The following is a 13,145-nucleotide window of genomic DNA, read 5'->3' as shown; positions in this document are numbered from 1 at the left end:
CTTTAACCAAACACAGTAATCTTACATTCCTGCTAAACCAGCCAAACACAAAATACAACCTTCCCAGTAATCATATTCCCTGGTAATCTTTTATTCTCACTGGTAATCTTACATTCCGTGAACCAAACGCACCCTAAAAGTAATATATGGCTAACAACACAGGAATTAATTCATTAACAAATAAATCAAACTAAGGTTTGGATGCTTTTAATAGATTTAATGCGAATTTTAATTTTATACAAGTTGATACTCTTATTTTAATAATATTATTAAATAATTTAAATTATTAAGCATTTTTATTCTAGTAGTGTAGAAATATTTAATGATGTCAAATTTTATTAGAGTGTTTTTTGTAGATGTGGTTCTCAAATTAAATTTTGTTTGAAATGAATATATATATAGGTTATGATCCATTTATATTGTGTAAAATTATTTTAGTTTTATCCTTTTAGGATCGTTGGAACGAGAGAAAGTAAAGATTGAATTTACCTCCATGTTTTTTTCCTAGTGAATACATGTATATAATAATAATTATTCGAAAAATTTAATCATTTGATGATAAATATTTAAATACATCTACGGATGATATATCCAATTAAATCTCAAAAAATAATGATTATTCTTTTAAATATCACTGAATTCTTTTAGTTCGTACAAATTCTACGTGTTAAAACATATATTTGATTGAAAATAATTAATATACATATATAATAATTTAATGTAATTTAACGTATGTTTTGGACCGTATTCGGCCAGCAGGATCTATCAGCGGCAAACTAAAAGAATCAACTTTACTATAAAAAAGACAAGGAATTGATTAAACACGAGCACACAAACAAATCAATACAAAGAACGAAAATTCTCACCCATTTCCACGAAGCTTCTTTCTTCAGAAAAACCCAAACTTTCTTTTCAAATATCTTTAATCTTTTGCTTTTGTTTCATTTCATCTTCCTTATAGGAAACAAAAGGAAGTAAACAGATATACAGTGAGATTAAAACTGAAAGTTCAACGTACGAGGTTTGATTTCAGGGTTTTGGGTTGTTTCGATTATTTTTTATTTTTGCTTTTCTCGGAAGCCAAAGAGGTTGAGTTTGGAAATAATGCAAACGAGGTACGTGGAAGGGTCGAAAAGTATGGCGTCGAGAGAGAAGAGATGTTTGGATTCCCCGAGTTCTGGAGATGAAGGACCTGATAGGAAACGTCCAGCTCTTGCTAGGTGTATCTTTCTCTCTTTCTTTTACTCTCTACATTATATATATATACATGTTTGTGTATATGTCTGTGTGTGTATACATATCACTTCACCAACTATATTATGCCAACAAGATGAAATGTGGCATGGATGTTGGTGCAGTTGCATAGTCTTCGCTGAAAGAACCATACATACTCGTGTGGGGAAGACGATGAGTGTCACTTATAAAACTCTTTTTATTGGGTACTCAGATATCGACTACTGATATACTTGCATGATGTATATTTTTTTATACCCGAAAAAGTTTGTTTTTCTCGTGCTAACGTAAATGCTTTGATGTTGGTGTGCGTGTGCAGTGTGATTGTTGAAGCTTTAAAGGTGGATAGTCTGCAAAAACTGTGTTCATCATTGGAGCCTATTCTTCGTAGAGTTGTAAGATTGTGAATTTTATTTTTTATTTGAAGCTCTTTTACTTGGTTCTTCCTCTCATTTTAAGGGTATTATCGTTACTTATATTGTTCGAACTCTTTATTTTTCGTGAAATATTGATGTTTGACACTTGAATTTGAGTCGAATAACATAAGTTATTATAATCTCATAAACACTCTTCTGGTCTCTGCAATATGACACACAGGTCAGTGAAGAAGTGGAACGTGCTCTAGCAAAACTAGGCCCTCCCAAGCTTAATGCTAAGTATGAACTTTTCTTTGACCATTGCTTAAAAATCTTGTTTTTTTACTTAATAATGTGACTTATCATGACTAAATTTTAAATTTAAACATACAGAAGGGACTAAAACTATAATTGACCTTTGGATTTTTTTTCATCGTTGTTATTGTAACACTAACGCCAGGATGCAGGTCGTCTCTTCCCCTAAACGGATAAAAGGCCATGATGGGAGAAATCTGCAGCTGCAATTTAAATCAAGGTTGTCCCTCCCTCTATTTACAGGAGGGAAAGTGGAAGGAGAACAAGGTGGTGCTATCCACGTTGTCTTGATTGACGCAGACACCGGTCATGTTGTCACTCGTGGTCCAGAGTCCTCTGCCAAACTCGATGTCGTCGTCCTCGAGGGTGATTTCAACAACGAAGACGACGATAACTGGACTCAAGAAGAATTCGACAGCCATGCCGTGAAGGAGCGTGAAGGGAAAAGGCCGCTACTAACCGGTGATCTGCAGGTATGACGTTGGACTCTTGAGTTTTTCGTGTTTGATTTATTCTATTTGATCTTGTACTAATTATATTTTTACGATTACAAATTTCTAACAGGTGATTCTGAAGGATGGTACGGCAACATTGGGAGAGCTTACGTTCACCGATAACTCGAGCTGGATAAGGAGTAGGAAATTCAGACTCGGGTTGAAGGTTGCTTCGGATTCTTGCGATGGTGTCCGTATTCGCGAAGCGAAAACGGATGCCTTCACAGTCAAGGACCACCGAGGAGAATGTATGTTCTTTCAAGTTATTTGATGGTGATAATAGACTTAACTTTTTGGTTACTTGAGAGCCACTAAATCATTTGCCTTTTTCAGTGTACAAGAAACATTATCCACCAGCACTACATGATGAAGTGTGGAGATTGGAGAAGATTGGCAAAGATGGGTCATTTCACAAGAGGCTTAACAAAGCTGGGATTTTCACAGTTGAAGATTTTCTAAGACTTGTGGCTAGGGACTCACAGAGACTGAGAAATGTAAGAATTTTGGTTCTATCGGTAGTCCCTATACTATTCGTAAATTGTAGATTTAGTCATTGTACTCTAGCCAGAAGGGTCAAATGCTACTATTTGGATTAGGATTGAATCGGAATTATGTTTTGTTCTTTCAATGACATGTATATGTGTTTTTTTTACACATTTCTTCATTTCTTGTAGATTCTTGGGAGTGGAATGTCTAACAAGATGTGGGATGTTTTGTTGGAGCATGCAAGGACTTGTGTTCTAAGTGGGAAACTCTATGTTTATTACCCTGATAGTGTGAGGAGTGTTGGCATAGTGTTCAACAATATCCATGAGTTGAGTGGCCTAACTGCAAATGGACAATACTATGCAGCAGATTCACTTTCGGACAATCAGAAGGTCGAACTTCAACTCCACCTGATTAACCCGAACTCAAATCAGATCCATCCCCGATTCGGTTATAAAAAGTCGACAATCGAAATTCAGTTGACCCGAGCTTCCAATGGTTATGTTTTTGCAGGTTTATGTGGATGGCTTGGTAAAGAAGGCATATGAAAATTGGATGCATGTTATAGAGTATGATGGTAAATCTCTACAATACAGTAACGAAGATGATAATGGAGGTGCTTCACAATCTAATGTTTTGATGGATCCGCAAGGTTATCCAAGTTCAATAGACCAGCACCAGGTTCCCCCGAGCCTGTCAGTTCTGGGCCCTTCGGAGTATCCTCTAATGGATTCCGGTCTAAATGTCGGAGGTATGACTTGGTATGTCCAAATTGATAACATCGTTGATTAAAGTGATAATGTGTATTTCTTTTACTGTGTTTATCTCTTTAGATTATGAAGCTTCCATGGTCCATCTCAATGCTCAGACTCAGTTAAATGTTAATGAGCTAGCACGTGGTCCATCTCAGTCATCCATGCCTAGTTTCCATGGTGTCACCAGGCCTAACATTCCAACGTACAAGCCGCCGGCTCTCGATGATTTCTTGTCAGAGGAGGAGATCGGAATGAGAAGTAATGAGATAGTCGAGGAGACGCAGCATCTTCTACGTATCTTTAACATGGGAAACCATGGCCATGCTACATTCAATCCGTCTGAAGATGGTTATCCTTACGCATCGGCACACATGCCGAGCTCGTGTCCGAATTACGGTTTCAACAACGAAGCTTCGAGTTCATCGGGGAAAGCTGTGGTGGGGTGGCTGAAGCTCAAAGCAGCCCTTAGATGGGGAATCTTCACTCGGCAAAAGATGGCCGAAAGGCGGGCACACCTCGTTGAGTTGGATGATCCATAGGCAAGTTGTTTGGATATGGTGTTAGAATCATGTACATCTCGGGGCCTGGTACTAATCTAACCAGATTGAGAATGCACAAAAACTCATTCGGTCAAGCTCGATTCATTTACAGCGTTACGAGCCCTCATAACAACACTGCGACAACATTTCTCGGTACAGTATTCTTCTGCCGTAGCTAGTGTTTCTAGGTGGTGTCGTAACAAAGGAGACGTGAAAAGTAGTAATAGATGTATTTCTATTCCGTCGAGATGTAACATAAAAAAGGGTCGTATTCTGAAGAAAGTCCTTGTACTATGTATTTTCGTGGATTTAGTCCCATTATTGAAGCATTTATTTTCAATCATGAGACCAATTTTCTAACACATCATCGCTGTGTAATCGAATTATTTGATAAAATTAGCCCAAAAAGTCAAAAGATTAAATAATAATGAAGGAACTAAATCCTCTGAAAACACATAATGTAGAGAAGTTCATTACAATTTGCCCTTACAAAAGTTAAGGATAAAGTAATTTGTAGTCCTTAAATTTAGTATTTTTTCAATTTAATCTCTAAACTTAAATTTTTATTCATTTAAATGATATGGTATTCTGAATTGTGCCGTGTGTCAAAATGATTAAAGAAATGGGAACCACTACGAAGTTTAGGGACTAAAATGGACATAAAGTAATTCATGAACCAAATTACAAAGTATTGGATAAACATACTGGAAATGTGTTTTAATTTTAGCGTAGAACGTTTTCTTTGTGTTATAATAATGGCTCAGGGGGGTGAATATGATTGAATTGTCAGTTTCAGGGGCTTACAAGAGAAATAAAGCATTCATGTAGGTGCAATGCATATTATATATGCCGGATATCATATCACAGATAATATGGTACCTGCAGCATGAGGAATCTATTAGTTTCTCTGTTCCATTCCTCGCTCTCTGCTTTTTCCATGAAAAAACACGAGGAGATAATGACTCTCCTTGTCCTGTGGGTTGAAGCCTGAAATCCAACATGTGGATTACATAACTTGATGTTCTTGCCAAAATATCATATATTTTCTTTTAGATTGGAGGGAAAATCAACATAATATAGTTTAACAAAGAATACAACAGTTAGGGAGGGATCAGTCATTCAGTATCTGAAACATCATCTTCATCTTCATCCATTATGTAGACCAAGGCACGCTTCCTTGCAGCAAAAACACAAGCTACACCTCTTGATGCTGTTACAGTAAATCCGCATATAAACGACCAGAAGATATGAGCAGGATAAATATAATATAGGATGGTGGTAGGATGCGTTAATTCGAAAACTTACCGCTAACCGCCAGAGGAGCAACTACAGAGTGTGGGATATTCCGAACCTTTTCATTCTCCGGTTGTAGGTGCATAACCGAGTCCTATAAATGCAAATAGATTAAACTAAAATCAATATGCTCTCACATAAATGACAAGAATGATGGCTGTTATTGATGAAAGAGACGGCGATGAATATGAGGTAATGAAGAAGGTAAGTAAGGTAGTCTTTTAGTTCATAGAGTTAAGACTGAGGTTATCAAAACATGTAAAAGCTACAAATCTATCAGAGTTCGCAATGCAATTGAATAAATTCGTTTGAATAGTCGGGGTAACTACTAACCGGAGTTCACACACATGTAAAAATATGTACCAATTTTGTAGTGATATCGAGCAGCAGAAACAATCAAATTACAGGCCCAACAAAGTGTGGTACGATCTGTCAAAAATAAACAATTTACCTTTAGCTGATCTAGGTTCCAGGTGTTTACACAACTGGATCTTGGAATGGACAGAAATGGGAGTTCATTAGCTTGGACGATCATCATACAAGATTCTCCAGAGCTTTCAGAAGCATCAGTGGTTTCGTTCAATAGCAAAACAATTTGACCATCCTGTATTTGGAAATTTTAAGTAAAAAAAAGGGGGGAAGCGAGATAGAAAACATCCCAAAAGACTTGTTCTAACAAACCCAAAGGTTGAATCACTGAAAAAGATAGTTTAACAGGAAAAACAAATTTCAGTGACATAGAGGTTATAAACTAAAAAGGTAATTTTTCACCTTATATAACGATAGATCTACACAGTGATAACCATCAGGAACTGACAGTAAGATAGCTTCCAAAGATGCAGATTCCTCAATACGATTGCTCAAACTATGCATGAATCCTCTTGATATGCCTATACAATTAGCGATATTTGAGGAAGAGTCACCAGGGATTTGGAAAGAAATATAATCAATAAACCCATGTTCAGGAGTCTGATATGACGAGATAGCAGCGGAGGCATCCTACAGAGAAAAAGAGAAAACATCACAATTCGGACGAATAAGTATTCCAAAAGATAAGAAAACCAGACTTGTACCAATATTAGGGATAACGATATGAAATGTATAGAATTTGCAACATATATAGAAAAAAATAAATGTATGACCACATTTAGAGATTTTAAGAGGACAAAAGGGCAGGCAGGAATTACCTTGTAGTAGGTTACAGACATAGGGACCGTGAAAGATACAGATGCAGGTGAATATGGAAGAGCGAACAGTGGTAGCACATCCTTGCAAAGCATCTTCCTCGAAATTGTAGTAAAAGGCATCAGGAAAGCCTCCTTGAAACTGAAATTGCACAACCATTGATAATGCAAATTACAGTTTGAAGTATAACCGAAAGGCGATACATATGGAATGAAGATGGAAGGACAAACTAATGAAGATGGAAGGACAAACTAATGCATGCCTTTAACAATGATAAAATCTCTGAAAATATAATTTCGCAATTGAAGACAGAGACCGTGGAAAGCAAAAGGAAAGGATACCTAATCTCCATCTGTTTAAATTCTTCAGCTAATGTCCTCCTCAGATATTCACAATCAGAAAATCCTCCAAAATGAACCAATTCTCTAACTCTTTGCACTGTTTCCCTGGAGGATAGAGAGCAGCAGAATCTTTTTAGGATAAACAATGACACTGATGCACACAAAAAAATCTATCAGATAAATAGTACATTTTCATGCATGCCACATATAGATACAATTAAATTCACACTAACACTCATTGAAGGAGAATTATTCCCTGTATGCAACTTGAAGAGTACAAAATTGAAGTTATTTATTTCCATGTTAAAGCCTAAATCAGCAGATTCAGCATCATTACAATTTAACCGATAAAAAGTCTTTTTTTCCCTGTAGGTAAAGATGTGTTCTGACACTATAATTCGTGAACAGATAGATGTATGATATATGAATAGTCACGCTGTGTGACACACTATGTGTATGCTTAATTAAAAAGCAATATGCATTAATCTTGTTTGATGACATACTAAAGCAACATAAACTGAAATGCACCATTAGACCCAATGACGGTTGACAGGATAACTTACATTTCAGTTTCGATATCAGCTTCAGACAGCTCCAGAAAGGGCCTGACAGGATCTTGATCATATAAGAACTTCAAGAATATAACAAGTTCGCTGTCAAAAGAAAAAAATGTGAGACTACAAAATTAAAGATAATCAAGAGAGGCAAATAGAAAGATATTGGAGAAACAAACCTGATATAAGGTAGAAGTTGATCACTTGGCTCTTGCATAAGTAGCTTTATGCACTTCAGCAACCAGTTAAAGAAGTTTGAAAACTGAAAGTATGGACTGATATAAGAACTCAAACAGAAGAAAAACACAATTCTAGGAGACGGAAGAAAATAGACCATTTTCATTCCATTCAGTGTGAGACATGTGGGGGGATTAAGAATGAAGGAAGAAGGACCAAAAGAACTTCAAATATTAAGGTTTACCACCTGCTGTACCACAGAGGAAAGCACCCTCATAAATCTCTCAAGTTGTGATAATAATATTCCAGATTTTTCTGTTGCATTATTGATAAGAGTCTCGTCCAGGCCAATACCCTGAAATCGAGTGCGCCATCTAGAAAGACCTCTAAGTTCTCCCATCCTGAAGCAAATAATTTCTGCAGCAGGCTGGAAAATGTATATTTATTTTCAGCTGGATCACATCAGGACAAGCACTCACAATACAACATTTATTAGCAAGTAAATGAAAAGCAGTACCTAAATCGAGATTCCATTTGTAAAAATGAAACATAGTATATACGCGGTAAAATAAAATGCTACACTCTGGTTTAGTAAAGGAGTACAACAAGGAGCCATCATGTTTAGCGATATATATATTTTAACATATCCTTGCCCTAAAGGAAATCACTAAGCTAATAGTTATTCAACAAAATCACAATTATTCATTAGATTAGGAATGTAGGTAGCAAAACCCCTGAATTAAGCATTTAACCAGAAGGGCTATAAACAAATAGCTTGTGCAACAAAAATGGGAGCTAGAAATAAGAATTCATATGCAAATTACAAATGCCACAGCCTTTGTTGAAAGTCGACTTTCATTTATGCACCCCATGAAATCCACCTAATAACAATAATATGTTCCATGATATGATATTAAATCAGCAAGCAAAAGATTCTTCTGCAAAGTAAATATTGTGTGAATCGCACAGAAAAGTTTAACCAAGCACCTGAAGATGATCAAGGACAACATGCTGCAGCTCTTTTCCAGCACCACAAATGACCATTGACACACGCTTAACTCCCTATTTAGTAAGAAACCCCTTGTATAAATTATGCAAACTAATTTCCTTAGGAAAAGGAGTGAAATGATTAGATAATGCATAGTTACCAATTCACCCAGAGAGTTAACTAGAAACTGATGAACTGGCGGGCTAGTCCGGGCACCACCTAGGAGGCTCAGAAACTCCTCTTGGGGTGATGAATCAAGCCCTATATGCATGTGATAGAAATCAACAAATGGATATGCAGAAAAAATGGAAAATAAAATTATAGTGCTCCAATTAGAAAGTTACCATGGTCCATTATTAACCTAGATAGAGAATCAAACTTCTCATGGAAAGTGAGCATGGCATCTTTCCACTGCTTAGACATTACTGATAATGATGTGCGAATAACTTCAATTAAATCCTCAATGTTAGAAGCTTGTTGGGCAATTTGACGGAGTTCACTTTTCCTTCAATAAGAAAGCAGGTCATGAAAAGGATCAAGGAATAAAGAATATTCATGGTTTATAGATACGAGACCAGTTAAAACTGTGAGCAAATACTACTAAATACCATTGAAAATAGCTTAACTGAAGATAAATATATCACTGCAAAATGTGATACCTAAAAATATACAAACAAACTGCAGGTATTCTAGGTTCTCCAGAAAAATTACCTCTTCCAAAAGATGGAACTATCGAGCAGTAAGCAATGAAAACCATGCATACCCAGCTGTCTCTCGGCTGATTCAACCCCATCATGATTAAGTTCTCCAGAACACATTACTATCAGATGACGAAGGTCTTTTGACAATGCAACCTAACAAAAAAATAGGAACGCCAGATAAGTCTACTACATCTTGACCTGTAAACAAAGCACTAAGCACTGAAATAAACTAAATAGATTTTACTTTCGTATGGGAAATATTCTTTTAATATAAGTTAGCATGAATTACCCAGTTGCATGACCTTTAAACCAGAAAAGCACTACCTTACAAGCTTGTCTAGTTTATAGGCATAAAAGAATAATAAAAAAGGAATGAAGTCTCGGATGTGCATACCTTGGAAATTGAAGCATGTGAAAGTCTGTATGTAGTTGGCTCAGTTGCGAAGGAAATAGGAATAGACAAATTGTGTATGTTCTGGCAAATAATTTCAAGTGCAAAATCATAATCAAAATATAGATTGTGCATGAAATAATATGGCTATCTCTGAACCATGAATAACAATCCAGGATGTCTAATATTTTAGGAGAGAAATATAAGTGATTTTGCAATGTCCATGAAAATATAAGTAAAATAACATAAGGGTATTAATTTGATATATCAAAGCCATAAAATTAACTTTCTGTCAATAATGTAAATCAGTTAATCAATACAATCCATAAAGTAACTTTCAAGATAGAAAAGTAGCTTCCTATTTTCCCTATATGAAATATTCCAAATATACTAAAGCATATGCTTCCATCTTTGTCACCGCTACATAAAATGTTAAACCGTTGGTATGAGGAATTTGAAAGCTCACGAAATGAATCTTCACTATCATCCATGAAGCCGGTATCTCCAGGTGCCAATCCAGGCATCCGAGGAACTCTTGGAGCAGGAGGGAAGAAACAAGATGTGCGGTCCTCATATGATGAACTGTTAACAGAATCATCCTATAACAAAAGCAATTTGTGACTTATCAGGAAGTTAAAATGTCAAATATTTATATGAACCCAAAGAAGGATAACAAACTTGACAGATGTTGAAGAAAAGTTTATCTTGTGCAAGATATTTACAGGTCAAAGTTTTAAAATAGATTTAGATATTTCAACCCAGAAGACAAAGGCATACTTTAATCGCTTGTCCGTCCTCCTCCCAATTAAGGGACACGACAGCAACATTATGAGACTTTAAGCTTCTCAACAACTTTCCATTCTGCAAGAGATGCAAAATATCAGTTAGATGAACAAATTTTGTTGTATAATCATGTGCAACAACAATCTAACCTCAAGAAGATACTAAACATAGATCAGAATTAAGAACAAAATCGATGATTATGATTATCCCCAAGGAAGAGGGAGAAACCAAAACAAGCAAGGGAGCCTAAAATTTAACTAAATAATAAAAAGGCAAACTCACTTCAACATCATGCAATGAAATTGTGCCATCCTCGAGCCCGACTGCTATTGCTTTACCATCCGGACGCCAACATAAGGATGTAATGCACCTTCCTGTAAAGCAACAAATCAATAAATATAATTATTGAAACAATGGAATCACTTGAATCAAATCCAACAGATTATAAAAAATAATTTCCACGAATTACCAGGAAAAATTGTCCAGAGTCTTTGCCAGTTGAAGCGATGCAGCAAAATCTTGGAGTCCTCAGTAACCATAGCCAGTAAATCTTTCTCCGGATTCCATTCCGCAAATTTAATCTAATCAACAAAAAATTGGAAAAGAAAAAGGACACGCGTAATCATGGATATTTAGATAAGATCGAATTAAAGAAAAAGAGACGAAAATGAAATAGTAAAGAGTGATGGAAATAAACCTGAGAGGCAACTGGTTTGTCGAATTGAAGTTGAAAGGGAAGCACGCGCGGCGTTTCATCGGTTTCCATCGCTTAAAATGAATCTTAAGACAGCTTTTCCCACTAAATTTTCTCCAGTGGGCTTAAAATCGCTACGAGGAAGTCACTAACACTGAGAGGCGAGCATGGGGTTTAAGGGTTTTTAGTTGAGGGAAAAAGGGATACAGACAGAAGAAAGCGCAAAACAATTTAAAAATATAAAGCAACGTTACCGAGAATCGAACCCGGGCACCGTGTTCTTACATTAAAATCTAACCATTATACTCCAATGAAGTACATTCGATTAAGTTTTAGTTTTAACTAAATTAATCTATCAAACTAAATTAGTTCGAGAAAATGGTCGATCATCGAATTATATTGATAAAAAAATAGTTAATTTTTTTAATATATTATTAACGATTAATTTAATTTTAAATTAATTAATTTATTTGTTATATATATTAAACATATTTTAAGTTAAAATCCATTAAAATTAAGACTCAATTATTTTTTAATCATATTAAATTCATTAAATTATGAAGACCTAATTAAATTTAAACTCAAATAAAAACAATGTCTCTATCCAACTCAAGTAGGTAAAGAAATTAGGTCTCATATTTGAGCATCAAAAATATCATGGATGTAATGTTTATTGTCAAATGGTTGAGAGCACTGGATGAACATCATGGGGCTAAGAGGAGCCTTGACCCTCGATAATTATTTTTTTAATATTAATTAATATTAAAAAATATGTATTTTTAAAATTAAATAAATAAAATTTTACTAGGCCTCCTTAATTTTAATAAATTAAAATAAATTTAACTTCTCATCAAATCAAATGGTGTTATGTGTCACTAGTATCAAATGTAATGACATGTGTCACTATCTGATTGGATGATTAAATTTATTTTTAATTTAATATATTTTTCTCACCAATAAGAGGATGACAAGTAGCAGGAAAGAAATTTGAACACTTAGGTGGCATTTGGTTCGCAGGAATCCCTTGGAATTAGGGGGAATTGGAATCCAATTCTACTACTTTCCCATATTTGGTTCAAGTTTTCCAAGAGAATTGGAATCCCTCATGACTTCAACTTTCCATCAAATGAGGGAAAATGAATTTCATCCATTCTACGATGGAATTCAATTCCCTTGTTGGATGGAATTGAAATTTGATCATACTACCCTCATCAATCTTTTAGTAACTTATTCATATATTGAATAAAAATATTTTTTATTATTTCGGGTCGGGTTTCTAATTCATATATTCGGGTCAGGTTGGGTGAAACTTTATTTTGGTCGGGTCGGGTCAGTTTTTTTAAGTGTGATATTTGGGTCGAGTTCGGGTTTAGGGTGAAAAATACCCGACCCGACCCAAAAATATATATAATTTTACCTTATATATTTAGGAATAATTACAATAATACCCCTCTATATATAATTTTTTTCAATTATATTGAATAAAAATAATTTTTTTATTATTTTGGGTCGGGTCGGGTTTCTAATTTATATATTCGGGTCGGGTGAAACTTTATTTTGGTCGGGTCGATTTTTTTTAAGTGTGATATTCAGGTCGGGTCGGGTTCGGGTTTAGGGTGAAAAATACCCAACCTGACCCAACCCAAGAAAATATAATTTTACCTTATATATTTAGGAATAATTACAATAATACCTCTCTATATATAATTTTTTTCAATTAAGTCACTGTTTTTATTGAATAAAAATATTTTTTTATTTCGGGTCGGGTTTCTAATTCATATATTCGGGTCGGGTCGGGTGAAACTTTATTTTGGACGGGTCGAGTCTCGGATGGAGGTTCTTTTGTTCTCAGGTCGTGTC

At 35.2% G+C, this 13,145-nt stretch overlaps 1 protein-coding gene and 1 pseudogene across 1 annotated transcript; one reads left to right on the top strand and one right to left on the bottom strand.

Moving 5' to 3' along the window:
- The first annotated feature begins 1,043 nt into the window (after positions 1 to 1,043).
- On the top strand, positions 1,044 to 4,324 carry LOC120137077 (annotated as a pseudogene).
- A 924-nt stretch (positions 4,325 to 5,248) lies between these two features.
- LOC120137067 (anaphase-promoting complex subunit 4-like) lies at positions 5,249 to 11,430 on the bottom strand. The gene is made up of 18 exons (XM_039152928.1): positions 11,289 to 11,430; positions 11,061 to 11,172; positions 10,874 to 10,965; positions 10,586 to 10,669; positions 10,144 to 10,407; positions 9,428 to 9,570; positions 9,057 to 9,221; positions 8,877 to 9,024; positions 8,716 to 8,790; positions 7,976 to 8,155; positions 7,731 to 7,813; positions 7,561 to 7,650; positions 6,998 to 7,102; positions 6,659 to 6,797; positions 6,243 to 6,470; positions 5,923 to 6,075; positions 5,484 to 5,565; positions 5,249 to 5,388 (listed from the first exon to the last, which is right to left on the bottom strand). The coding sequence occupies exons 1-18, from the start codon at positions 11,355 to 11,357 to the stop codon at positions 5,294 to 5,296; spliced, it is 2,307 nt and encodes a 768-aa protein (XP_039008859.1). The 5' UTR covers positions 11,358 to 11,430; the 3' UTR covers positions 5,249 to 5,293.
- Between the last annotated feature and the right edge of the window lie 1,715 nt (positions 11,431 to 13,145).

The sequence above is a fragment of the Hibiscus syriacus genome, unplaced genomic scaffold (genome assembly GCF_006381635.1).
Source record: "Hibiscus syriacus cultivar Baekdansim isolate YM2019G1 unplaced genomic scaffold, ASM638163v2 tig00001947_pilon, whole genome shotgun sequence".
NCBI classification, from domain to species: domain Eukaryota; kingdom Viridiplantae; phylum Streptophyta; class Magnoliopsida; order Malvales; family Malvaceae; genus Hibiscus; species Hibiscus syriacus.
The sequence above is the reverse complement of the archived record's forward strand: the minus strand, read 5'-3'. Positions and strand labels throughout refer to the sequence as shown.

Coding starts and splice junctions, on each gene's coding strand:
- LOC120137067 (XM_039152928.1), bottom strand. CDS start 11,357: ATGGAAACCGATGAAACGCCGCGCGTGCTTCCCTTTCAACTTCAATTC. Junction 10,408..10,585: donor AGGACGGACAAGCGATTAAA/GTATGCCTTTGT, acceptor CTTTTGTTATAG/GATGATTCTGTTAACAGTTC. Junction 9,571..10,143: donor GCTACTTTTCTATCTTGAAA/GTTACTTTATGG, acceptor TTTTTTTGTTAG/GTTGCATTGTCAAAAGACCT.